This window comes from Vicugna pacos, chromosome 16 (genome assembly GCF_048564905.1).
Source record: "Vicugna pacos chromosome 16, VicPac4, whole genome shotgun sequence".
Taxonomy (NCBI): Eukaryota; Metazoa; Chordata; class Mammalia; order Artiodactyla; family Camelidae; genus Vicugna; species Vicugna pacos.
This window is the reverse complement of record NC_133002.1, coordinates 18,076,313-18,103,269: the sequence shown is the minus strand read 5'-3', so window position 1 is coordinate 18,103,269 and position 26,957 is coordinate 18,076,313. Positions and strand designations below refer to the sequence as shown.

Genomic DNA, 26,957 nt, shown 5'->3' with positions numbered 1-26,957 from the left:
CCTGTCCCTCTTCTCCCCATGGCTCCAAGGCTGTTGCCTCACGTGGGTCCATCCCGTGTCTTGTGGGCCCCTCTGTGCTGGGTCCATGGACGCCCATGCCGCCCCGGATGGGGCAGGGGCCAGGTCTTGAAAGGGGGCCTCCTGGGGACAGGTTGGGGGGCCTGCTCAGCAGGGTCTTCACTGGCAGCCGGACCCCCTCCTTCCCACACATCTTGTCAGGAAGGGAGTTCATCCTTGGGGCGCCGGCCCAAGCCGCCCTGGTCCCTGACTCCTTCTGCCGCACAGGCAGCGTGTGGGGGCTGGTTAGGAGTTGGCCGACTGGGTTCCCATCCACCTGCCGCTCTGGGCCTCAGGATGGGGAGGGATGTCGGGCAGCTTCTGGGTCTGAGGTGGAGGCTGTGGGCAGTGGGTGCTCCTCCCCGGGGGCTGGGCTGCCGGCCCCTACACCCACCTTGTTATTTTCCGTGTTTGTGTGATATTTCATTTTATTTTTAAGTGTACAAGTCACTGCCCTTTAGCGTATTCACAGGCTGGTATATAGTCATTACCACAGTCTAGTTTCGGAACAAAGCAGCTCTGCCCTCCTTAACTGTCACCTCCTCTCCCATCCCCCACCCCCCTGCTGCCTCCAATAGCCATCGCTCTGCCTTCTGTCTCTGTCTACCTGCTCTGGATGTGTGGTGTAGCTGAAATCCCCTGCAGCACCCCACCCCACCCCACCTCTTGCCTTTCAACTCTCGTCTGCTGGTTGCTACAGTCCTGGTCCCAGGGTGGTGGCCGCCACGCAGGGCCCCGGGCACCTGGAGACAAGGCTCCGTTTCTGGGCCCTATGTCTCCTTCCAGCCAGCTCCTCCACCTCCTGCCCCGTGACAGGGGAGGCCTCTGCCCCATGTGTCACCTGCTATCTGCTTAACAAACGTAGCAGCTGCCCTAGAGGTGAGGTGAGGCCGGGTGGGAGCTGGGGCTGAGTTCCCTTCCCCTGAGAGCCCTCAGCCAGGATCTTGGCACATGGGGTGGTGGCAGCCATGGCCACCTGCTTCCTTCCTAGAGGCGTCCTCATGTTTGGGGAAGTGAGTTAGGAGGATCCTCACTCTTCACCTCAGTAGGAACTTCTTAAAACCATCTTTTCTTGTTTTTGGTTTTCTATCACTAACATCAGTGTCCAATAGTGTTTGCTGTTAGAAAAGGGAAAAAGGGTTATCATTCGTCCCAACCGCAGCCAGGCAGCCTGGTGGCCCTGCTCACAGACGGCCTGCCTTCAAGGGTGTGTGTTTCTCTCTGGCCCCTTCCTCTAAAAATAACCTTGCTCTTGTGAAACCACGTCATCTGGAACCTTCCCCACTGCTCCCTCGGCACAGCTGCCCTGAGACAGGCTCCTGGCCACCTCGGTCAGGTCACCCCAGCTGTCCTCGAGCGCCCCCTGCCTGCCCCCCCATAGGGAGAGCTAGGATGGCTCTCCAAGGGGAAGGGATGTCCAGCTGGATGTCCCCTGAGAAGAGCAGGCCTGTCACCTCTTCCCCCAGGGACGGCTCAGGAGGAAGTAGGCCTTGAGGTGGGTGGGGCAGTGCACACGCTGTCCTCTGCTGTAACAGGGGGCCCATACAGCTGTGAGAGATTCAGGTGCCTGTTGAGAAGCAAGGAGGGTAAGAAAGGACCTCGGGATGCAGGAACAGTCTGCTGCCTTCCTCGGGCCCTCGAGCTGGCCCCTGAGTGACTCCCTGCCCTGTCTTCCCCCTGCAGCCCACGACCCTCCCTCAGGGCACCATCAACATGAACCAGTGCACGGACGTGGTGGACGGGGAGGGCCGAACAGGCCAGAAGTTCTCCCTGTGCATTCTGACCCCCGAGAAGGAGCACTTCATCCGAGCGGAAACCAAGGAGATCATCAGCGGGTGAGTTTGCTCTGCAAGTCTTGGGAGGAGGCATGGGTCCATGGACTAGGTCTCTTGGACACAAGTTGGGCATCATTGCCCTCACTTTCTGCCTTGTGTGTCTCCTTGTCTGAGTCCCTTTCTCCACTCACGCCAGCCTCACCCTCCACCTTTCTTCATCCCTGCTCGCCCCCCAGGGCCTCCTCTGCTGGCACTGCCACGTCTCCCCTTCCATTCTCACCGCAGCCCAGCCTTCCATTGCTTGGCCTTGAGGGGCGCAGCCTCCTTCCTGCCTCAAGTCCCATCACCCGAGGGTCACGTTAGCTGGCCCGGGGCCCCTTCCCAGCCCCCCGGCTTCACCACCACCGCCCTGTGTCCTTCAGCCCTGAGCTGCCTGTCATCCCTGCTGCGTCTCACCCTGTGCCTCCCCTCCCATTCTGCCCTCAGCCTGGAGCAGCCCCTCCATCCTCTGGACACCCTCCCCTGTGAGTCTTGCAGCTCCATCAGCCAGTGCTTATAAAAGATGAGGCTTGTCCGTGTGCACGTGTGGCCTCCTCGGGCAGTGGTGGGCCTTCAAATGTGGAGGCCGTGTCTCCCTCGGCATTCCCAGTGCCTGCACACAGGAGGCCCTGCTGGGTGACTGCATGCACTGCCTTCCTTGTTCGAGCGGGAAGAATAGAAAGTTCTGGGTCACCCCACTCCTCCGTGCACACCCTGGGCAGAAGATTGGCAGGGCCCTGGGAGGTGGAGGGGCCCAGATTTTCAGGTAGCCAACAGTCCAGGGGGTTGAGCTCCGTGCCCTGAGCCCATGCAGCGCTTGCCTTCCGGGAGCCCTGCTCCTGGGGCACCGGCAGGTGAGTGCTGGGCGCCCAGGCCTGGGCCATGGAGAGTCCTGTTGCTCTTTAAGGTGAGAAGGAGACCGATGACGCTGAGAGAGTTTTGGTTGAGAGAAAACCAAGGCTGGGGGATCAGGCTAGTGGTTACAGCACAGAGGAGAAGGAAGTAGAATGCAGAGCACTTGGGTTCCAGTGGCCAGAAGGACTCTGTGAGCACTGCCTGGGCTTCCATGGCTCAGCTGCTGCCCTGGCCAAGGCTGCCGCGTGAGAAAGCAAGAGCACGCGGGGTGGGGTGGTCAGAGGCCAGAGCTGGGGGGGGCTCCAGTGCCCTGTGCTAGGGGTGCCCGCTCACCCTGGCCCTCCGCTCCTGGAGCAGCAGGTTTGCATTTCTGACTCCTGGGCAAACAGGGGGACTACTTTCACCGCTTACCCTAATCTTCATCCCAGGAGCACGTGGTTTAAGAGTGTTGAGGGTTTTACTGAGCCCTCATTCTGCAGTTGAGGGGCAGAGGCCCTAGGAATGAGGGAGCCTGATCGAGGTTCCACTGCCCAGCTGAGTCTCTCAGGAGATCTAGGCCTCCCCTCAGAGCTGTGTCCCAGAAGGGGTCTGGATGAAAGGTGGGATGGAAAGGGGTGGACAAGGTCCCCAAGCAAGCTGGGGAGCTTGTGAGCTGGGGACCAGGTCTGTGATGCAGTTGCGGGCCACGTGGTGTTAGGTGCTTGGCTGGGGTCCTCGGCTCTGTCCTGAGCCCCTTTCCCATGGTCACTCTTACCGGCACGTACAGGGCCTGCTGTTCCCGTGCAGCCTGGCTAGACAAGGTCCCTAGCAGGCCGAGATCCTGGGTGTGCTTGCCCTCGGGGTCCCAGGTGTCAGCCAGCCGTCCTGAAGCTTGTAGTGACCCCGAGCTGGAGTCACCTGACTCTCTTCCCTCCCCTTGTCCTGAGTCCAGGCCTCGCTGGTTCCTACCCAGGAGGGGGGGTCTCTCTGCAGCTGGGGCAACAGCTTCCTCACCTTTCCCACCTGATGGGACACGGCCTCCTTAGTCAGTGCTGGCATGAGCCCTGGAGACAGAAGTCTGTCTCCTTCCTCTGCCCTGGCCTTGGCTTCCTTTGTGGCTGCCTGGGTATCACCGCCTGGTGGGGCTCCTTGCTGGGTGACCTCATCTGTGGACTCTGGGGCCCCCACATGGGTCTTAGCACTCAGGTCCCTAAAGAGGCACAGACACTCCCTCCAGGCTGACTTTGAGCAGGAGGAGTAGAGGACAGTCCCTCCAGCCTTCTTTCCGGGATCTTCTCTGAAGGGAGACCCCCGAATGCCCCGAGAGGCTGGAAGTGGCCCCCTGGCCCAGAGCTGATAGGGGCCAGTTCCCTGCCCCAGGGCCCCTGTGCTTCTCACGGCTCTTCAGAGGAGGATTTGGCAGCTTTGTTCACCCGTTGCCTCCCTTCCCTGGACGTCCATAACACATCTGGACACCATCAGACACTTCCTCCTGGGCGTCCGCAAGGAATCCGAGTGCAGGGACATGCTCTGCCATCTGTGCCTGGACATCTCAGCCTCCAGCCGCAGCACCGCAGCGTGGGGCCCTGCGCTTCCTCCCTGAGTCTCCGGCCTTGCTCAGGCCAGCACGGGGGCTTCAGGAGGTTGTCCAGTCAGTGGTGCAGCCACAGGGCAGATCTCCTCTTGTCTTCCTTCAAGGCCCTGTCCTGCCAGGCTCGTGGATGTGCCAGTTCATTAGTGATGCCAATCGGTAGTGACTGGGCCAGCGTGTAGGGGCTTGGGGTGCCCCAGAGGGTCTGCACCTGCCTGCCACACCCCCGCTCCAAGGCCCAGGAGGATGAGGTGACTTTGCTGAGCAGTCTCTTTTCCCCTCCCAGGGAAAGTTTTGAGAGGGGCTCTCTGCAGCCATGGTTCCTTGGAGTGGATTTTCCAAAGGAAACTTAGGTCCTGTGGCAGGCTGGATAGCAGGTCTTTTAACCCCATAAGCATGTGAACTCCTCAGGCTGTGTGAGTGAGGCCCTGGGAGAGTCTGCTCATCTGCTGCCTTGCAGATACGGTCATGGCCCCTTTTCTGGCTTTGGGGACCCCAGACACAGGACATGTGCCCCAGGACTCCACGCACAGGGATTGTTGATTCTCTCTGCACATCGAGAATCCCCTGCTCTCGGCTGGGCTGGCCGGGGTGGCCCCTCGGCTTGGCTGTTGTGATTCCCCACATCCAAGCTTGCTTCCCCAGCTTTCAGCTGCTAGCAGCACAACCCCACGGCTATCCCAGAAGGCCACCGACTTCCATCAGCCTCCCCCCGTCCCCCCTCCCAAATCAAGGAAGCACCTCCGAGTGCTCTGGACACGAGCTCTTCTCCCTGCCCCAGGCTAGGGGTGTCAGTCGTTGCTGTAGCCTCCAGCCAGGGTGCCAACGTGCAGCCCAGCCATCACCACCAGTCCCCGGCGCAGGCAGGCAGCCGGCCCGCCAGGGACCCTTGTGTTCTGGGAAGAAGTGGCCCAGAGCCTCCTGCAGTGCCTTAACCTATGGAGAGAGCCCCAGGGCCCCATGCACCACCAAGCCCCCTCCTTCCCTCCCCCCTCCCAGCACCCTTCCTCCATCCTCCCAGGCACAGCGAAGCTCCACCAAGGCAAGCAGTGGTCGTTTCGTGGCCTCATCCAGTCCTTGGTTTCAGAGGGGAGGAGACAAGCCCCGGGGGCTAGGAGCTGCCCAGGGCTGTGATTTGAGGGTAGCAGAGCCAGATCTGAGCACAGGCCTCCTGTCTCCAGCCCCTGCTCTTCCCATGCTCCCCTGGTGCTGTCTGCCCTGATCCGAAGTGGACCTTCTGGCAGGTGGGCCCCAGACAGGGCCCCTGGGCAGCTCTGCTGGGCCTTCTCCAAAGCTGCATGGCCTGGTGCCCTCACTATGAGGGGGCCCAGAGTGGAGTGGTTGGGTTTGTGGGGTCAGCTGCTCAGCCCCCCGAGGTGACCCGCCACGGGGAGGTTTGGTGGCAGATTCCTGGATTCCTGCCTCGATGGTCGTGAGTGGCTCCCAGTTGTAGTCTGCCTGGGCACTGGCCGGATCTGCTCTGGGAGGGCAATTTTAGAGCAGAGCCTAAGCACCAGAGGAAGGTCAGTAACAGAAACTGTGCTATGCCCTCACCCAAGGCCTGTGGTCAAGCCTGCTGCTTCACCAGGGTGGAGCTGACCTCATCTCCAGGCTAGCACAGGCCCTCCCCGCCCGCCCTGTGGTCACCACAGGGTCAGCGCCTGGGCGTGGTCCCGGCACAGCCCGTGCTTGTCTGGGCTGCACTGCTGGTGCCTCCTGCCCCGGCAGTGGCAGCTCTGATCTGAGTAGTGCCTGGGTGCCAGGAGGCTGGGCGGGCCTGCAGGCAGGAAGCGTCGGGCCTGGTCCCTGGACCAGCCAACAACGTGGAGTGCTGGTCCCTGACAGCAGGGTCTGACTGGTGATCTCCCCTCTTCTCTCCCAGGTGGTTGGAGATGCTCACGGTCTATCCCAGGACCAACAAGCAAAACCAGAAGAAGAAGCGGAAGGTGGAGCCTCCTACCCCACAGGTGAGGGTGGGGCTGCCAGGTGACATGGGACAGGGTGAAGGCACCTTGGGAGGTTAAAGGGCTTCAGGACCCAGCCTAAATTTGAGGGTGAGGGAAGGGTCATGTCAGGGCTGAGGTTGTCATTGGCCCCGCGTGATGATCTGTGGGCTGTCGTCTGCACACTCTGCTCTGAGCCACAGGACCCCCTCCAGGGACAGAGTGGCCTGGAGGTGTCCAGCCAGCAGGCAGGGGGTATGCAGAGATGGCACAGTGTGTGTCCTTCCCTTGACTGTCCTGCCAGCTGCTGCGGAGGCAAGAGCATGCCAGGGCTGCTGGCCACACAGACCCCTTATGCATCACTCCCAGGAGGTGGCTCAGCTCCCCTGGGCTTCACTTTACCCGCTCCCGTTCCAGGCTGACCGTAAACGGAGAAGCTACTGCTGGCCTCGATTTCTGTGCCTCTGCCCCAGCTCCCCTGAGGCCAGAGTGAGAGGCAGCCCGAGCGGCCCCTCCAGGTCTGGCCCTTCCCCGAAGGCCGCTCTCTCTCTTCCCTGCCCAGGCCAGTCAGCGGGGCTCAGGGCATTGGAAGGGATTCTGAGCCTTAAAGAACTGACTGGCAAAATGGACGCGTTGAAACCTGGCTCTAGAGTCACTGAGCGTGGAAGGAAGCATTGGGCCCTACGTGGGTGCTCAGTGCCGTCAACTCGAAACAGCCAGGGTTGACCTGTGTGGGTCCACTAACACGCGGGCGTTTTCAGCGGTGGGCGCCGCAGTGCTACACCGCCCACGGTTGGTGGAGTCCGTGGACATGGCGCTGTGGATGCGGAGGAACCGCAGATGCAGGGACCAACTACTGCGAGTTCTGCTGGAGTTTCGACTGCTCGTGCCCCAACCCCTGCTCGTTTAAGGGTCAACTGTAAACGTTGCTCTTTCCTCTCTGCTTCAAACCCCACGATCACTCCATGCTCTTGCCTTGCCTGCCTGAGCCTCACAGCAACCCTGAGAGTGAACAGGATGGAAACTGGGGTCCCATGGGCATCTCACAAACCCCAGAGCCTGACAGAGAGCCGTCCCCTGGCAGGACCTGGCTACCCCCTGGGGCTCAGCAGTCCCTGCTGGCTCCTCTTTGCCTCACTGAGTGGCAGGGGTCTGGGCAGGACAGGGAGGTGTGTGCTGGGTCCCCCTCCTCCTCCACACTCCCTGAGGCCCCCCTGGACATGCCTGCCCTGGGCTGCTGCACAGGCCCTCCTGCTGATGGGGTTCAGCCAGTGGTCACTGTCTGCCCTCTGGGCTAAGGAGCCCCAGGCCAACCTCCCCCTGGAAGGTAGTGTCCCTGGCAAGAAGTTGGCAAAATGTAATCAGTGCCATTTCTGGAAAATGGAAGTGGAGCTTCCTGCTGGGGAGCAGCAGACACACAGGCAAACCCCCAAAGCTGCCTGGTTGGAGAGAAATGTCCCAGGCAGAAACACGGTGTTAAGGGTTACATTTCGTTTCCATAGTGATGCCTCTGAGCCGAGCTCCTGCCTCCAAATAAGGCAAGGACATGTGCGAACACACTTTTGGCCCAGACCAGGGAATTTGGTTGTGTCCCTGCTTCCCAGCTGTCCCTTCCTGTTACATCCTTCCCCCCCAAACGCTTTCACATTTTGGGTTGGTAGCAGGAACCCTGTGATCGCAGGGTGGGGAGATCACCCACTTCCCTGAGGGCCTCTTAGAACCCAGAGTACTTGGGGTCCCAGCCTCCTCCGCTCAGCCTCGGCGGGAGCTCTCTTCCTGTTGCCTCTTACTCCCCGAGCATCACGTTAGAGGCAGCTGATTTCTGGAGGCTGTGAGCCTTCATCAGGGACAGTTCCCCTGGGAGTCAGTCTCGTGGAGTGAAGTGGGGCCTCTCCAGAGGAGGGCTGGGGGTCTCAGGCAGGCCTCTCTCTGCAGCCTGGGAGGGCGCTGTGGGGAAAGGCTAATGCCTTAGGGGGCCCTACAGAGATGAACCCAAGACTCCAGATCGAGCCTCTTTCTTGTGGCCCCAGAGTGTCAGATTAGACCAATGGGGGCTGGAGGTGTCTCTTGCTGCACCCTGCCCTCCAGGAGCTCTGTCAAGCAGGAGAGCCCAGGGTCCCACTTCAAGAAGGGTGTTCTGGCATTTGGAAATTGGGACCGTGGCAGGTGCATGCACCCCACGCCAGGCGGAGGGAGGATGAGGAGCAGGCATCGGGGTGGGAGTCCCAACAGACCCTGGGCAGGGAGAGGAGACAGAGACTCCAAAGCCTGGAGTCTGAGAGGCACCAGCTCCTCTCAGGGGAGAGACTGCCTGGTGCTGAGATGCCTACAGAAAAGGAACAGTCCACTCAGGGCCTGACTAGGGCCGCAGTGATGGCAACCCCACTGCCCTCCCCAAGAAAAGGAGCAGTCCACCCGGGGCCTGACCAGGGCAGGAGTGGTGGCAACCCTGCTGCCCTCCCCCAGACCCCAGCCTGGGGCTTGGGCAAGGCCGCAGGCCGGGGCTCAGGTGGTGGCTCCCCTCATCTCCCACCCCCGGCCCGTCTCCACTGGGTGCCTGCTGCACCCACTCAGGGTCAGAACCCTGCTTCTCACTGGGCCCTGGCTCAGTGCTCATGCTCCGGAGGTGCAAAGGAAGGCTTTCTGTGACCCTTCTAGACAGGAGCCTCCACTGGGGCCTGCCTTCCTGCCCTGCTTTGCAGACCCTTTCTGAACAGCCACATGAAAAGCGCAGACTCTGTTGTGGCACTGATGGCTCTGAGTCTGCAGCCATCCCAGCCACAGAGATGAGTCCACAGGACCCTAGGCTTCCACTCCTCTTGCACAGGCACCTGGGGTCCGTGTCATTGTGGGTCCTGGCACGCCTCTTGCAGTGGTGACAGTGTGCAGTGTGGAGGTGGTGCCAGGCAGCCCAGGCCTGGTCTGTGCGAGATCTGCTCTCCACCCATCTGCTCTGGAGAAGAGAAGCAACTCTGCCCAGAAACTAGGCCCCCGCCGCCGCCCTCTCCTAGAGGCCAGCATGGCTTTGTTTCTGCTACTGGGTTGTCCCTCTGTCCCCGCTGACTTGATGAGGCTTGGCATAGAGGTGAGAGAAGGCAGGGCTACCAAAGGAGAGAAAAAGAACTCTTTGTGGACCTTGGCTGCCATCCAGGGCCCTTGTTCTCTGGGATGAGTCCCCAGAAATGGTCGCTGGGAGGGATCTGTGGTACAGCCAGCCTGGCCAAGGTTGGGGGCCCAGGCCCGGGAGGCAGGTCTGTGGCCTCCTGGTGCTGGGAAACACACGTGTTCCCCGAGCCCCCATCACAGCGCCTTGCACCTCAGGCCTGGAATTTCCTCTGCCTCTTGGGGATCCCGGCCGCCCCAGCCCCTACCCGGTGCTGGGGTCACTCTGAGCATCAGAGAGGGGTGCGCGTGCCAGGGCCCTTCACCGGCAGCGTGGGGCTGAGGGTGCCAACAGAGAGGGCTGCTGTCATCACGGGCACAGCATCTGCCCCTTCCTCCTTGGCCCTGTCTGGTAGCTTGTCTCCCTCAGTCCAGCCTCCTCTCCACAGAGGGGATGGACTCACTGAGAGTGGTCTTCAGGTCACCCTCACTCAGCTCTGCAGAAGGAAGCCCAGCAGAGCCGTGTCCAGCCCCTGGCCTCCGAGCAGAGGCCCCAGGTAGTTGGGAGGGGGCACGACAAGGAGACCTAGAGGCGCCGCTGACGGGGAGCACGGCCGCTGTGTGTGGGCGAGGGCGGTGTGCTGAGTGAGGAACAGGGGCCCCTGGGGCCGGTGCGGTTGGAGTCCTCGGAAAGTGGTCTGAAACCGATGCCGTGTTCTTTGAGAAGTCCACTTCCTCCGTGGGGGGCCAGAGCTCTCGGGAATCTGCAGCCGCAGAGTCAGGTCTATGAACAGTTCTGACCAAATGGGCGGTTGGGCGTGTCCTGGGTCTGTGGGAAGAGCCATCCTGGCTCTGTCCCGTCCCAGGAGGCCTGAGATCCTTGAAAGCTAAGGGAGGCTTTGGGCCCTGGGAAATGCCCGTCGTCTTTGCAGCGTGTGGTACTTGGCCCCCTGGTGGGTCCTCACGGGTGCTGTGCGAGGTGAAGCCCCTCCTGGGCCTTCCTCCTACTCCAGGGGTGATGGAAAGTGCTCAGAGCCCTAATCTGCCTCCTGGTCGTGCGAGCATGGGCCGCTCCCCACCAGCCCAGGCGGCCTCACCCGTGAAATGGTGAGTGAGCACTGACGGGTGCAGTGCGAGCCAGACGCGGCCCACGGTCGATGTGACGTGACTGAACAAGTAACCGAGGGGTTACGGGGGTCTTTCATGCACACACCGGTGAGGGGATCTGTCACCCTTGCCAAGTGCCCATTCAGAGATGGTTCAGGGGACATTTCTGAAAATGAGGCCTGGCCACCAGGATGGGAGTGGGGGGGAGCATTTTTACATTGTACCTCCATTTTTGGGAAGACAGCTGAGGTGTGCCTCACTTCTGTGGGCACCCAAAGCCATCTTGCTGGCAGCCCCTCATTGTCAGGCACCTCAGGACCCTGGGTGGGCAGGGGTTTGGGCCCAGGGTGTGAGCAGGGGCAGGATGGCAGGGATCCCAGCCCTGCCTCTATCTGGGCTCTAGGCTCACAGAGTGGAGTTACTGCTCTGTGTGCTCTGGCTTTGTACTCCCTGTGTCTGGCGAATTACCTCCTGCACAAATGCGTCTCTGCCGGAGCAGCACCAGCTCTGGCGTGGGTTCCCACCGGGGCTCCAGGCTCCCATCCAGCTTGCATAGATACTTTGGGTGCTGGCTGGGGCTGCAGAGGAGAAAAAGCTTCCAGCCTGGCCTGGACATCTCTGTTCTGAGCCTCTGGGGACTCCAGGCCTCTGCCACTGTAGTTGACCTTGGTGTCCCCTGTAGCCGGTGAGCTGGGCGCCGGCCTGGGCTGTGTGCTCCACGCCCGCAGACACCGCTCTCCCCTGCAGGAGCCAGGGCCAGCCAAGATGGCTGTCACCAGCAGCAGCAGCATCCCCAGTGCTGAGAAAGTCCCCACCACCAAGTCTACACTCTGGCAGGAAGAAATGAGGGCCAAGGACCAGACAGATGGGAGCGGCCTGAGTCCAGCTGAGAGTCCTAGCCAGAGCCAGCCCCCTGCTGCCAACACCCTGAGGGAGCCTGGGCTGGAGAGCAGAGACGGTAAGTGGTGCCCATCTTCTGGTGCCCCACCTCTTAGCGCTGGAGCAGGCCTCCTGACAGAGCTGGCCCTGGGACTGGGGGCCTGCAGGGCCTGGCCATGAGTCCCGGGCCCCAGGCTCCCTCACCTTCTGTGTCCCTCAGCCCTGGGCAGGGACTGGCCTGGTGTGGGACCAGGATCCCCAGGCTTCGGCCTGGCCCCTGCCCCTGCCCCTAGAGCTCCTCAGTGCCCCCTGTAAAGGAGGAAGACTGCACATGCTTTGTGAGCCCCAGGCGTCCCGAGAATCCAGATGCTCTGTGACAAGGGGCCTCCGTTCCTGCCCACTGTGGCTGCTTTGTGTTCCCCTGGAAGCCCACTGTGTCTGAGAGCAGCAGCAGGGAGGCTGTCCTGCTCAGGCCCAGGTGAGGGAGGGAGGGAGGTACGGGGGAGCACGCGGCCGGCAGCACCCTGCTTCTCCACCTGGCACTTTGGAGCTGCCTGAGCAGAGGTAGGGCGGTAGTCTGGCCTTCCTCATCCAGGCCCTAGAGGGCTCTGCAGGACACAGGCTGGCTTCCCCGTGTGTGTCCAAATCACTCGAGACAAGTGGACAGATGAATTGACCCAGCTCCTTCAGGCAAAATGTGTTTCATATCAGCCCTGGGCAGAAGGTCCTGCAGGCACACACCCATCCACATCCAGAGTCCACTCACTCCTCTCGTCCCCACAAAGGTCCTCTGTCCCTCCCTCTCCAAAAATGGGCCAAAAGGTGAACGGCAAGTTGGCCTCTGGATTTCTCCCTGGTGTTCAGTGGGCGGGACCTCTCTATTTGGGGGGAGTACTGCTCTCCCAGCTGAGCCCTCAGACTTGAAGCTGAGGGACCCCCAACCATCTGGCAGAGGGGCAGCGCTGTTGCAGGGGCACCCGAGTGGGAAGGTGTTTTGTTGCTTTCCCGGGGCTCTGCCCTTGGGCGGCCTCATCAGCCTTGGAGGTGGGAGGTCAGGAAGTAGCCTCTGCTGGACTGTGCGGCTTTTTGAAGGATCCTCAGAACCACAGGTGGACACAGGCTGAGCGTCTCCTGTCCCCTCCCTTCCAGAGGAGAGCGCCCCAAGCGGTGACCGCATGGACTGTGGCCGCAAAGTCCGGGTGGAGAGTGGCTACTTCTCCCTGGAGAAGACCAAGCAGGACGTGAAGGCCGAGGAGCAGCAGCTGCCCCCGCCGCTCTCCCCTCCCAGCCCCAGCACCCCCAACAGCAGGTACAGTGGCCCTGGCCCCCCCTCCCAGGAGCTTGATCATCCCCTTACTTCCCCAGGTCCTCGGCCCCCCGGCCGGAGGGTCTGCAGCAGCTCCTTCAGCTCCCTGGATGCGGTCAGCCAGCCTCCAGCCCGCGTGGACTCCGGCAGCGCTGGGGGGCGGGGAGCGGAGAGACTGGGGCCCGCCTCTGCCTTTAAAGCCAGCAGGCAGTATGCCACCCTGGCCGACGTCCCCAAGGCCGTCAGGATCAGCCACCGAGAAGCCTTCCAGGTGGAGAGGAGGCGGCTGGAGCGCGGGGCTCGGGCCCGGAGCCCTGGCAGGGAAGAGGTGGCCCGTCTGTTTGGCCACGAGCGGAGGTAAGGGGGGTACTCAAGGCCGAAGGCTCGCAGGCGCGTGTGCACACACACTCCTCACCCTCACGTTTTCTTACTCATGTACCCACACGGACACCATCACGTTCTTTACACACACACATTTCCTCTCCTCCCTTCCCACGTACATACGTGTGCCTGGGAGAGTCAGGGACCGGGGGTCTGGGACTTGATGGTGGTCTGAGGGTAGGAGGCCCTTCCCTCTTCTTGTTCCCCTGGCCCTGCACTTTCCCGGGAGCTGGGGAAGGATCTGGGTTGTCTCTGTGGCCTCCACGCCCAGGCCTGGACCAGAGTGCCCAAGCGCCCCTTCCAGTAGGAGCTTCCACCCCTGAGTCTGTAATCAGAGTTCATGCCCTGTGGCAGGGCTCTCGACCAGGTGTGTGAGTAGGCTGCCGGCGTGTTGTGAACCTCTTGAAATGATTCGAGGGTCCATGTACCTTTTGGGGGTAGAAGAAAATCCATAGTTCTCATTAGTTTCCAACTTCTCAGAGAAGTTGCTTTCCCAGAAAGAAGTTCAGACCCAAGTTCCAGAAGTGTCTGCAGTGTCCTCTGTACCCCCTCCCCCACCAAGCTCAAGGTTGGGGCATACCACGGGGACGGACAGGGTGGCCCTGGGTTCTCCTGCAAGGGGCCGGCTGGGAGCAGGTTGCTTTTGCTCTCCTGCACCCTTACTTCTTACTACCCACCGCTCCCCTGGGTGTCCTCTCCTGAGTTAGGAAAGCATGTGGAAACAGAAGAGAACAGGAGACGCCTAAGGCCTGGGGAGAGGGGAGGGAAGCTGACTGTGCTGGGGAGGAGCCCTCCAAGCCACGTCTGCCCACCCGTTTCATTAGTAACCCCGGGAGGTGCATGGCCTCCCTGTATGCAGGGCTGAGATGGAGGCCCAGAAGCAGGGGGCCTCCTCACAAGAACAGCCTAGTTCAGCAGCGCCGCGACACAGACCCCCAGCCAGGCCCGTGACTGGGAAGGCCCTGCTCCCAGGCCGGATCCCGGACGGGCCGAGGCTGTCCTTACCGCGCTGACATATAAGTGAAGTAGGAGGCTGGTGGGCCGGGCGGTGGGCTTCTTGCTGTGTCCTGGAGGCCCCCAAGCGGGTGGCCTGCCCTGGTTTGGCGGTGACCAAAGAATTAACATTCAGCACACCTGCTTGGCTTGGAGCTCCCTCAGCTGGGGCCTGGGTACATAGCATCTCGGGCTTTGCTTTCCGCCTGCTCTTTGCCATCCTGGGGATGGGCTTCCTTCACCTGGTGCTGCTCTCTGGGGGGCCCATCAGCTCTGCATCCTAACGCTTAATGTCACTTCCTTACTGACCCTGATACCGTCTGACTGGCTGCTGTCACTTTCCGAGGCCTGCTTTCTGGTCCCGAGTAGCCCACCCAGTGCTGGTTTGATCCCCGTGTCCGGTGGTGTAGAGTAGAACCCCGGATTGGCAGGACGTCGGCCACAGCTGCCCAGGAGCCTGACTGGGGGACCTCCGGTTGGTTTCCTCCCAAGCCATGGCCCCGAGGCAATCCTCAGACTGGCCACAGGGCTGCTAGAATGACTCTTGGATGGTGGAGCGGCCGTGGCCCTGGTTGAACTGCTGGTGACTGACACCAGGGCCAGCACTTGCAGGCCCACTGCCCCTCGGCTGAGAGCCTGGGGACAGGGAGGCCGTTGCTGTCACACTGCAGCACTTCCTGGGATCCATGTTTAAAAGGTCCCACTTTGCACAGTAAGCCCTGGCTGACTCACCAGAGCCCTCGCAGGTGCCACTGTGCTCTCCTCTCACCAGCCTCCTCTTGCGGCCCCGGCCATCCTGCAGCCTGCGATTCATGTGGGACTTGGCCGGGCGCTGCTCCTCAAGGCCTTCCTGGGGTTTTTTAGTCCTCGGGGTCCGTGGAAGAGCTCTTGTTCCTCACGGGGCGGCCTGGAGGCCTGCAGTGGGCTGGGATCTTGCCTAAACCCACCAGGACGGTCGGGCACAGAGGGGGCCTCCGCTGCCGACCAGCCTGAGCACCGCGAGCGCTTCCGGGCTTCCTGGCCTCTCCTGCCGCCACCCCAGCTTCCCACGCTCCCAGCCCACCCTCTCCTGCCGCTCCCAGCCGCGCCTGCACCACTGGCCCCAGGGCCGGACTGGGGCAGCTCTGCTCCTGGAGGAGACTCCAGGCTCCTGGGGAAGCACAGGAGAGTGGGATCCGGGTGCCTGAGAGCTCTGCTCTGGGTGTTGGGCCTTCCTGAGGAAGAATCCCTAAGAGAGCCACTTCTGGTCACCCTCCCGAGGGAAAGCTGGCCTCTGGGGTCTCAGGATGCGAGCCGTGTCCTCCCTTCTTCTCAGGGAGGAGATTTTAGTCTTCTGGGCTCAGCGGCCGGCCCTTGCCTGCTCCTCTCGACTCTGCCACTTGTCCAGAATCAGGGAGCACCCTCCCTGCGAGGCGGCCTCGGTGCCTGCCTGGCGTGTCCAGGAGTACAGGCCCCTGGCCCAGTGACATGTGGGCACCCACACTGCTCATGACTCAGAGACTAGTAGTCTCGCTCCTTGGTGATCACCTTGGGTTTTCGTTTCTTTAATTCTCCAGATAATTTTGATTTACCATTATTTGATTTTTAGAAGCAGTCCTTTCCTGTGTATTCATTTTCCAGCCTTATTTTCTTTCAGGTCTTGCCCCTCTCCACCTTCTCCTGCTGTGTCGCTGTGACGTTACTCGCCCCTCCTCCGCCTGCTTCGCTCCCATCTCAGCTCCGTCTCCAGCCGTAGATGGCCTGACGATGCCGCCCGCCCTTTCACACGAAATCAACTTGCTTGTTTTTATTTTAATTTGGGATTTGATTCTTTTTACTGTTGGCAGAAACAATGTTAATTCATGGGCCTTTTTCTTGCTAAATTTTGGATGCCCTGGGTGGGGGCTGCATCATGGTCTCTGAGGAGCATGAGGACGGAGGCCGTGCCCTCCAAGGTGGTGGCTGCCTTTCCATCGTGTCTGTGGCTCGGGCAAGGATGCCGGGTGACGAGCTGTGATTGCCGAGTGTGTCAGCACAACAGACCACGCGGGGGCCTCCTCTGTGGGTGCAGTGTGGGGCAGAGGGCAAAGACAGGCCTGGCAGCAGGAAGGGCCTTGCCTGTGAGCGGCTGCCAGCCCTGCGCAGCCCACCCTCCACGGTGGTGGCAGAGGGAGCAGGGTGTCAGCAGTGAGCTGGCCGAGCAAGTGGTATGCACGGCCGATGCCCTGCAGGAGGGTGGCCCCGGGAAGCTGGGGTGGGCCAGGCGTGGGGCGTCGGCTGAGGCCATGTGTGTCTCGACCACGCCCACCCCCAGCTGCGGGGGACCCTGTCTCCCTCTGAGCAGCCTCATGCCCTCTTTTGCAGGAGGTCCCAGGTCATTGAGAAGTTTGAGGCCCTGGACATCGAGAAGGCAGAGCACATGGAGACCAACTCGTCGGCTGGGTCCTCACCATCCAGTGACACACGCCAGGGCCGCAGCGAGAAGAGGGTGCCCCCCAGGAAGCGGGTGAGCGTTCGGGCTCCCGAGACCCTTGTGCGCCTGGATGCGCTTCCGCGGGCTTCCTGCCCCCGTTTCTCCTTACTTCCGTGTCTCATCTCCAATGAGTGACTTTCTTAAGGGCGAGGCCTTTCTTGTGCATCTTCTGCTCAGAACTCTGTGCGTCTCCGCTGAGGGCCGCTCTAACAAGCTCTCCATCCCAGGGTGTCAGAGCCTCTCTCTTCTTCTCTGGGGCCTTCCGGCCTCGAGGCTGAATACCTTCCTCCTGTCTTCCGGGCAGTGGCCACGGCCCGCATCTCTGCTCCGTCTGCCAGGTGGATTCCACTTCTGAATCCCTCCTCTCCTGGGCTGCCCGCCGGGTCCGACCTTCATCTTACTCCCTGCTTCTCTCTGGGCTCGGAGGTGCCCTGCTGCTTTCTGCACAGGGCCCAGCGTCTTCCCTCTGTGACCCTATGAGGCCGGGGGAGATGGGGACCGGGAGAGTGATGCGGCTGGTGCCTCTGAAGAGAAGGCTGCTCTGATCCTCAGGGAGGCTCCAAGCCCACCGCGGGCCCTGTCTGCACTCTGGCAGAGGGGCCGAGGGAGCCCAGACAGCAGCCTGGCTGCCGAGGGGCTGGCTGTACTGACCGGGGCTGCTCTCTGCCACAGGACCTCCCCAGCGATGCTCCTCTCCCGGAAGCCTCGGCCTCCCCACTGTCTCCACACCGAAGAGCCAAGTCCCTGGATAGGAGGTCCACGGAGTCCTCCCTGACGGTGAGCCCAGGCACCCGTGCTCCGAGGGCTGGAAGCGCTGCTCCCGCCGCTTCTGTCACCTGGGCTCTCTGTCTGCTTCTCCCGTGCCTCTGCTGGCTGTCCCCACTCTGCCCCCTCTCTGGGCTACGTGGCCATCCTGAGCTCTGAGGTCCCCAGGGGAGGAGGCCACCTGGCCAGGGCAGCGGAATTCTGGCTCCAGGGGCCCAGAGCCACAGCTGGGACCTTCTGTTCTTCTTGTTGGAGTGTTGGTTTGGGGACATCTTGGAGGCAGGAGCCCCCTCTTGCTCAATGCTTGTGTTGTTTGTGGGGTCTCCAGTGGGAGTGAGGCCTCTGCTCCAGGGCACAGGAGCCATGGTCAGATGAGTCCAGTGGGACTGTCCCTCCCTCAGGGAGCCCTGTTTGCAAGTCAGAGCCCCGGGAGTGAGGACAGCTGCTCGCCTGGGCTCCTCCGCTTTGTCCTTGGCCTTCTGAGGAGCCCGGAGCTGGTGCTGCTCATCCCCAGGCCAGGGCAGCAGATCAGTTTCTGTCCTGGAGGAAACCGAGCTTCCCTTGAGTCTGGGTTTCGCTTGAGGGCTGGGAGCATAGGTTCCCAGAACACGTGTGGCTGATTGTGGTCCTGACATGTGGCACCTGTCCTCGCGAACTCCCTCCCAGTCCTTGGGACGTGAGAAGACGTCCCAGCCCGTTTCTGGTCAGGATGGCGATAGCAAAGTGGAGGGCACGTGGGCTGAAGGTAAGGGCGGCCCACGTCTCTTTGCACACTGGCCTTGCCGCCACCAGGTGTGTGGCACAGCCAGGCTCAGGTGGGCCACGGGGGCCCTGAAGGGGTTCTCAGGCTGCTCCCCAGGCCCTGGTGCGCAGGGCTCAGCGGGACCGGCAGGGACGTTGCCCTCTTCAGGGCCGGCTGTCCTGGTCCTGCTTCTTGTAGGGAGATGGAGACCCAGATGCGTCCTGACAGGTCAGTGGCCTGCGGGTCTTGGCAGGTTTACTGCTGCGTCTTGCTCCGCGCCAGGTGCTGTCTCTGCTCAGTCTTCTGCTCTCAGTCTTCCTGTGGCTTCTCCGAGAGCAGCTCAGCCCTGCTCTCAGCCATCGTCGCACATCTTCCCGTCCGCGTGAACACGGAGCGCCTCTGTCTGGGCTGCTCTTCTCTGCTGCCCAGGCGGCCCTACAGATGGATCAGGGGCTTCTCAGAGCTGTGCTGCTCGCAGGGCAGCCCCCTACATCTGCCGAGCCCGTGTCTCCCTCAAAGATGCGTGCAGTGGAGGGTCCCCAGAGAGCGCCTGCCAGGGCTGAGGCCACGCGGGCATATCTGGCAGGTGGAGAAGCCCCCTTTCCAGGTGCCACCTCCTCTGGAGAGAAATGCCTGCCTCATCAGTCAGCCTTTGCCCACAGCTGGGACACCACAGCACTTTCCTCTGAACTGCTGTTTTTCCTCCCTTTCTTAGCCCGACCTGCTGAATTTCAAGAAAGGCTGGCTGACCAAACAGTATGAGGATGGCCAGGTGAGTGTCAGGGCCTGCTGTGCCCCTGAGGTGCCAGGAAGCAGGTGTGAGGGCCAGCTGGCCTTGTCCCCAGTGGGTGCGTGAGCACCGGCTCGGCCCCCACCTCCAGCTCAGCCCCTGTGGCCGAGACCCCATCTTCTCAGAGACGGGGAGGCATGGTAGGGGGTGGGGGCTGCCGGGAGTACCCACCAGACCTGCCCACGGCCAGTGTGACAGCCAGGTCTCCACACCCTGTGGGGGCCTCAGCCGGGGCCTGGTTCCCCACCTGCTGGTCTCTTAATTGCTGCGTGGCCGCCGCAGGCCTAAGAGGAGCCAGGAGACTCGAGCGGGAAGAGCAAGCCCCTCGCAGCTGCTTGGGGCCGGGAGGCCAGGCCTCCACGGAGGCGCGAAGAGGAGCCGGCCGGGTCCGACTGAGAGGCCCCAGACCCCACGTGCCCGAGCTCCCCTCCCTGCCTCCTGAGCGACTGTGTTGAAATGCCCTCTTCACTCTCCTCTGTGTCAACCCCCTCGGCCTTGCCTGAAGACTCAAGCCCCCTCCTTGCTACTCACAGTGAAGACTGGGGAGTCTGGCTGGTTGGTTTGCTCCTGCTGGCCGCAGGTGGGCACGCCCTTCTGGTTAGCCAGGGGGTGGCTGTGGCTCACAGGTGGCCATCTCTCAGCTCTGGGGCCCCCGCCCCTGTCTGCAGCCTCCGGAGTTGAGGCTGAGACTCCAAAGCACTGCTCACCAGCCACAGCTCCGTGGGGTGGAGAGCCCACGGCCTGCAGCCCACTCTGGCTCTCCATGCTGCCTTGTCACTGGGGAGAGGTCATGTGTGCATGGCTGCCCACGGCCTGAGCAGAGTCCCATGTATGTCTGCTACCTGCAGTGGGGTGCCCGCCCTCTGCTTTACCTGTGCTCAGGGAGGTGCCCCAGGACTCTGGCTGTGGTTGCCCCAGAGCAGGAAGTGTGAGAGTCCAGTCTTGATCTTCCTTCTCTTGTAGTGGAAGAAACACTGGTTTGTGCTTGCTGATCACAGCCTGAGACACTACAGGGATTCCGTAGCTGAGGAGGTGAGCATCTCAGCTGTGCTCCTCTTGTGGAGACAGCCGCGGGTCCCCACGGCCCTGGGAGCCACCGCTGCTCTGGGGCCCAAGTCCTCTTCTGTCTGCCAGCTGGTGTCCATTGGGCCGTCCTGGGCTCCCCGGTCCGGGTCTGGTGTTCCTGGGTCAGGTTCCTGCTGGAACACTGGGCTCTCTGGGCCCTGCCTTAGGCTCCTGGGTGCAGGGAGTCTTGGTGGCTTTTCTTTGAAAAACACTGAAAGATGTCTTATTTTAAAGCTCAGGATAAGCAGTTTTGCTTTTTCTGCAAGGAAGTTTTGTGCTGATTTGAGTCTTTCAAAGAACTGAACTAAATCTTGTCCCTTGTCTTCTGGACAAGGAAGGGGGTATGACAGGTAAGCTCAGCTGGCCCAGGGGAGAGTCCTGATTCCACAGTCGAAGACCAACCAGAGGGGCTCTTTTGTCTTTACGTACAAGAAAAATGCATTTCTCTTGAGCAGTCTGGCTGGCCTGTTTTTGTCCCTTTCCCCTCACTCCACCCCAGGAGCCCTGCAGTGACACCCCCGTCAGAAGGGAGTTCTGTGTCCCACACGTGTCGTTCCTGCACTTCTGTAACAGCAGAACCTAGATGTCTAGCACTGGGGTGCTGGTTATGCGTGTCTGCATACCCTGAGCCCCCAAAACTAAGTTCTTTCCCGACTGCCATGGAAGGGTGTTACTGATACAAGGTCGACGCAGGCTAGTGTGGGTGCCAGGACCCCGGTGGTGCCTGAAATCCGGGACTGCACAAGCATGTGTAAGTGTCCGGTTGTTCTCAGAGCGTGGTCTCCGGGGCCCTGGAAGCCCTTCCAGGGTTTCTTATAACAGGAGTTTTGTTATAAACCTGCGGTGCCATTTCCTTTTCCTGCTGTCTGGGCGTGTGCGTGCACGGCTGGTGCCTCAGTCTGGTCAGGCTATAGGAGCAGATGGCCGGCCGCCACGTGTCCTTTGCTGCCACACACTTACGATGCTGAAGAAAGGGCCTTGACAGAACAGTGGAAGTACTAATTTTATGAAGTCTCAACCCTTGAATACCCATCTTTGTAACATCCTGTGTTTTAAAACGGGAAGTTGGCCAAAGGCACACTTGCTGCGCGTCAGGGTGCCGGCCACCTTGCGGGGAAGCGCTTGCCCACCGCCTGCGCCACCCAAGCCAGAGGCCTCTCCCTGAGATGCAGTGGCCTGTCTCTGCTTGAGAGACAACGGACAGGTAGACCACACTCGGTTCGGGGGCTTGGCAGACATTTCCTGAAATGAACCAAGTGAGTCTCTCCTTCAAGGAAGGCGACTGACAGCTTGTCGTCAGTGGTACAGTTTGAGCTTTCAGGCAAAACTGGGGCTTTGGAGACTCGTGTTCACCATCGTGAACTTGAGAGCTTCCTTTGTGTCCACTCTCCTGACGGGAGGCGGTGCCGACAGCAAGCACAGCGTTTGACCCTGTACCGTGAGGTGTCACGTCTGGGAGACACGCCCAAGTCGGTATCTTCCAGGTGACAGGGCGCCACAGAACCACTTGTGGGCAGAAGATCCGTGCAAAGAGCAGACTTCGCTGTAATAGGGTACAGAAAGTTCCTGGATTTCAGATTCCACTTTGTAGTTCACCTTCAAGAAACTGCCAGTTGCCCAGCCACAGTTGTCTGAAAAGACATAAAACGCACCTCCCCTCCCCAGCCCGGTCTGTGTGAGGCTGATGGTCCTACACGTCAGCCAGAGCAGCGCAGCCAACAGACCGGGTGCAGCAGCAACTGAGGACGCAGCTGTCCTCTGGAGCTGCGCGTTGAAGAGAGTTGCAAACATTTCTTGCTGGTTTTTTTAAGAATATTTTTTATTAAAAAATGAAACGGGTTTGTTTCTTAAATGAGTGAATAAGTATGTTTCCTTTTTTCAATTTTTGCAGCTAATTTCTCGTTAGGCAGATCATCAACAGATAAACATCACCTAAATGAGCCCTTTGGGGGCCTCAGGTTTTAGGAGCATAAAGGAGGTCTGAGAACCATGGTGTCTCGGGAGGACGTGCAGGGAATGGCGGCTCTGGTCCTGGGTGGTGCAGGGCAGGGAGCAGCCATGCCCACTCAGCACACTCACAAGGCACTGGCCCTTACTTTCTGAATCGCTGAGATCCTCTCACCCTCTCTGCAGGCGGCTGACCTGGACGGGGAGATCGACTTGTCCACGTGTTACGACGTCACTGAGTATCCGGTGCAGAGGAACTATGGCTTTCAGATCCATGTAAGCTATGGTGGGGCCTGGAGGCAGGCGGGGGGCAGGGGGCTGCGGGCCTAATGGGCCGGCATCTTTCTCCAAGGACATGCTGTCCCGGTCCAGGGACCCTTTGGGCAGGCCTTTCCGCCAGTGCTGGTGATGCACCCTGTCCCTCTCTGTCCTGGCGCTCCTGACCCCCACTCATCTGTGTGAACTGAACACAGATGAGACAGTAGCATTTTTTTCTCAAGACTGTCTGGAAGCCTTTTGTTTCTGAAGGTTCTTTTCTTTTTCTCCCTTTTAAATGCTGGAGTTTGGGACAGTTGAAAGGACATGGGATGGGGGGGAATAAGAGCAAAACTGTCCGTTACATCTCAGAATGCTAGGTTTTCAATCCACTTCTTTCCTTTATTCGTTCATTCATCCACCCACTCCTACGTCTTTTTTCCGACAATCTTGTGAAGGACTCAGAGGGGTAAGGCATTGCCCCGTCCTCAAAAAATGATTGGACAGATGGGACGGTTCTCACTGGCCATTTCATCAAATTAGGTGGCTTGAGGTCAGGGCACAGGCCCCTAGCCACCGACCGTGTCTGTCCTCACCCTGACGCCAGCAGCAAGTTTGGCGGGGGGTGCCTCCAACCACCCTCAGGTTCCATAATTAGTCAGAAAGGCTCACAGAACACAGAGACATGGCACTCTGCACTGCATCTCTACTCCAGCCAGAGGACACGGCGGAATCGGACTGAAGAGGGGCCCTACACGTGAAGCTTCCTGTCCTCAGGGACGTGTGTGTCCCTCTGGGCTCTGACATGTGGTGACACAGAGCTTCCAGCCTGGGCCCAAGCCTCTGTGTCCAGAGTTTTCACCAAGAATTCATAGCTGATTGAGTTTCCATCCACCTGGTGGAACGCAGTCTCCCGGCCTCCCCTGGAGGCTGGCTGCCTGCCTGTGGCCAGAGCCCCGCCCTCACTCCAGGGCTGGTCTTTCTGGTCTGGCCAGCACCAGCTCTGAGTGTCAGGTGTTCAGAGGTTACTTCCCAGGAGCTGGGACAGAGGCCAGACCTCTCTCTGGGGAAAGCTAATTCCTCCCTCATCAGAGCCTTAGCAGCGTGGTAGGACCCAGCAGCGTGTCCTTTACCAGAGCCGTGTCTCCAGGTTTTTGGCCCAAAACTCAGTTGTATATCTGGACGCGGCGTAGGTCAAACACATGGGAATAAGCAGTGTCTATCACACTTAGAGGAGACAAGCTCAGACCTGAAGGCCAGTGAGTCTATTAAAAAGAGAAATCTGGCTCCTAGACCTCTGGTAGGGCACCCTAGACCCCCTAGACATCTGTGTAGGGCACCAGGTCAGAGCTGGAGGCAGCACCGATCTTGGTGGCCCCTGCGGCCCGCTGCCACGCCCTCCTGCCCCTTGTCCCTGAGGAGGGGTGGACGCATGTGCCCAGTGACCCAGGCCTCAGCCTTTTCTGCAGACAGCAGTGGGGACAGTGCCAGTTCTGGCTTTTTGGACCCCTTGCTGGGTGCCCCTCGCTCACCCCCACCTCCCCATCTTGGAGAGCAGGGGTCTCTGGGCAGGGCCTGGGGGTATGAGTTTGCCCCACCCCCGAGCAGGTCACAACTTAATTGTGCTGGGATCACTTTCTGCGCCAGGAGGCCCTGGCCCGGGCCACGCAGGTCCCGGCTTGCTGTCTGAGAACTCGCCTGCTCTCCCGGTGAGGGACAGGCATTTCTGAGTCACCTGTGCTCCCTTGACTGATCTCACCCATCAGCCTGACTCCTCTCCACTTTACCTTGGATGGGGGGCAGGGAGCTTATCCCACGTTCTGGTACTTTTCCATGAGCCCCGTGGACCGAGAGTTCTAAGTAGAGATCGTGCTCAGCATGAGAGGGACTCAGCTGCGTCACTAGGGAGCTTTAGGATCTTGAGTGACAGGACTGTCCCTGGCCCGGCCACCAGACCTAGTGGCACCTGCCGGGGAGCTGCTGCAGAAGCCAGTGGGGACAGCACCAGGGAGGCCTGAGCGTGGAGTCAGGAGTTGGTCTTGTCCTGAGGTTGTGGGAAGCGTGGGGCGTGGAGCCATCTGTGTGTTAGTGAGGTGCGTCCAGCAGGGTGTGCAGGTTGGTTAGGAAGGAGGCAGAGGTGGAGGCAGGAGACCAGGTGCCTGGCGGATGGCAGGGGCCAGGACCGACAGGAGCAGCTGGGAGGCTATGGAGGAAGAGCACGCAGGTCCTTCCCTGGACAAGGTCGGGAGGTGTGGGGCAGGTGGAGGGCTTGAGCCCCGGAGCCAGGCGAGCTACGTGTGCAAGTCTGACAGCAGAGGCAGCATCACAGACGTGGAGCCTGTGGGGTCCTGGCAGCACTGTGTGTGAGGCCGAGATGGCTCTCAAAACGTTAGATAGCCGCCACGGGTGTGGACCTCAGGTTGGGAAAAAACTTCTGGGGGTGAGAGGTGAGGTCACGGGAGACGACGGCTGAGATCAGACTCCACAAACAGGGCACTCGGGAGTGCTCACAAGGGGCGGGTGCTTCCGAGAGCCTGGAGGCCGGGCCCCAAGCCTCAGCCTCCTTTGAGAGGGACCCCACAGATGAGTGGAGATGTGGGCTGGGGGCCGCCCTGCAGGCGTGCGGCGGGGCCCGGGCGGAGGCTCTCTTGTGTCTTCCTGTCCCGCACCATCTTGCCCATCCTGTCTTCCTGTCAGCTGATTTGCAGGCGTGGTGAAAGGGTCCATTTATGAGGAGCCCGAGCAGCCTGAGAGCAGTTCTGACACCCTCACTTCTGTAAGACGAGCCCTGTGGGTGCAGGGTGGGGAGCATGTGCCACCCCCACCGCATTGCCATCCTGCCTCGACTCTGGAGGCGCTGCGCGCAGCAGCTCAGGGCTACAGGGACTGTGTCCCCAGGCCACTCGTCCCCACTGGCCACGCCGCCCCCTCCTGTCTGCGCTCCACTCCCTAGGCCATTCAGAAGCCGTCCCACCAGCTCAGCCAGGTCGGGGGTGGTCTAGGGACCGTCCTAGAAACGACTCCCCCCTCCTGGTCCCGTCAGTGGCGCATTGTGCGCTTTGACCAGTCACTTGTCACTTCAGCCACCCTCTGTGCTCTCATCACCTGGACAGCTGCCCAGCAGGTCCAGGAGGTCTCCCGGCCTCTTCTCAGCCCTACGGACACAGCCCCCATCAGTCCCTGCTGCTGCTGAGCCTCGGGCCTGCCTCTGTCCTCTCCCTGGTCACCCCACAGGCCTGGTGTATGGCCACATGGCGTCCCCCCCCCCAACCTGGGTCATGCACCCTCTCCCCATCTACCTGCCAGCCCCCTCAGCCTACAAAGCCTGCTCCGCCTCATGCATGTAGCTGCCTTCCCACTACTCCTCACACACGCCTTCTCCCAGTCCAGGCGCTCCTTAAAGAGCTGGGAGCATCTTGATGCTGGACATTGTAGGCTCCCAGTAAACACCAGCTGCGTCTGGCAGAAGGAGATGCCACACCCAGGGCAGCAGACGGGCATCTGTGATTTTGCTCCAGCTCTTGTCTATCCCGCGTGGGGCACACAGAGCGCCCCCAGGGCAGCCACTGGGCCGCAGTCCTCCCTGCGGGACTTACTCTCGCGGGGAGCGGTGATGGCACTGCTAACGCTCCGTCTTTTGTGCAGACAAAGGAGGGCACCTTCACCCTCTCTGCTATGACATCTGGAATCCGGCGGAACTGGATCCAGACCATCATGAAGCATGTCCACCCGACTTCTGCCCCGGATGTGACCAGGTGAGCCCCATCCTCCACATCCCACTCACTCCCCACTTGGCTTCTTGGTTTCCTGCCTCAGGTGAGCCTTCCCGCTCCAGGCCTGGCAGGTGCAGGGGCGCCTGTCAGCCGTCAGCACGAGTGTGGCGGCCGGTATCTCCCTTGGGCCTGGCCTGGACCCTCTGGCAGCTGCACTCGGGTTGGGTGAGGGTGGCTCTGGACATGCATTCCCAGGCTGCCACGGCATTTCCTTGTTTGGTCTCGTTGGATTTCCGTGCAACCGGGAATAGCTTCTCTTTGGAACTCTTGGTGCTGGAGGCCACGTTGGGAAACTGTCCTTGCCCCGTGTGGTAACGTCCGTGGTCGGTGAACCTCATGATGGCTGGACAGCGTTCAATTTAATAGCAAGAGACGCCCCAGGGTGTGATGCCCAGGAGGCTGCCATCCTCACCCCACAGCTTCAGTACCGCCTGTTCAGAGAGCCTGTCATTTAGGTGTCTCTGTCCTGTGGTTTGAATGCTGCTCAGGGGCAGGTCCTGTGTTAAAGGCTGCACCCAGGGTGTGTCCCTCGTGCCCACTGGGTGTCCTCAGCCTGGGCAGCTGCAGCCGCGTCACACCTTTGTCAGGTCCTTGCTGGTGATGCTGCAGCTCTTTGAACAGAAAGGCAGGAGGGGACTGAAGGTGGCTCTTCCCGTTGGTCCCCCGTCCCGTGCTGTCTGCAGGCGTCCTTTGTTCACGCCTTCATCTACTGAAGGGGCAGGACACGTGGTCATTCCTGGGACAGGGCCAGCAGGTGCAGAGGCCAAGGGTCTTTCTGAGCATGTGGGGGACGCCCTGTGTGGCAGGTCAGGGCCCTGCTGGGGAAGGAACACTAACGGCCTTGGGGGTCGCAGGCCGTGCGTGTGTGCATGCGTGTGAGACGGACGCACTTGGGCACATGCGGCTCAGGAGAAGCACCTCCCTTCTACGTCGGGGCTGCAGCCCACAGGGACAGGCACCATGTGCATTTGTGTGCACGCGTGTGTGTGAGGAGACAGACTTGGCGGCATCTTCCTGACAAGAACTGACTCCCAAAATCCACACGTCTCCAAGTCGGTGTCCCTGCCTCACCCAGTTTGTTCCCTGAGCTTTTTTCACAGTTGGGGGAGAAGATGGGTTTTCTCGTGCGCGCTGGAGACAGGTGCACAGGCCAGAGGGCCT

General features: G+C 60.8%; 1 protein-coding gene across 7 annotated transcripts in view; it reads left to right on the top strand.

Annotated features, from left to right (window-relative positions):
* MPRIP (myosin phosphatase Rho interacting protein) overlaps window positions 1–26,957 on the top strand; it is a 110,504-nt gene that overhangs the window by 58,251 nt on the left and 25,296 nt on the right. For 4 of the 7 annotated variants that reach the window (XM_072938579.1, XM_072938582.1, XM_072938583.1 and 1 more), the window contains 10 exons: window positions 1,741–1,892; window positions 6,179–6,263; window positions 11,196–11,406; window positions 12,477–12,636; window positions 16,351–16,492; window positions 17,132–17,236; window positions 18,682–18,738; window positions 19,720–19,788; window positions 21,955–22,044; window positions 25,669–25,778. In XM_072938579.1, coding sequence (XP_072794680.1) covers window positions 1,741–1,892; window positions 6,179–6,263; window positions 11,196–11,406; window positions 12,477–12,636; window positions 16,351–16,492; window positions 17,132–17,236; window positions 18,682–18,738; window positions 19,720–19,788; window positions 21,955–22,044; window positions 25,669–25,778 — 1,181 coding nt within the window. Of the gene's footprint in view, window positions 1–1,740; window positions 1,893–6,178; window positions 6,264–11,195; window positions 11,407–12,476; window positions 12,991–16,350; window positions 16,493–17,131; window positions 17,237–18,681; window positions 18,739–19,719; window positions 19,789–21,954; window positions 22,045–25,668; window positions 25,779–26,957 lie in introns of all 7 variants that reach the window. The other 3 variants (XM_072938576.1, XM_072938577.1, XM_072938578.1) reach the window with 1 other exon arrangement.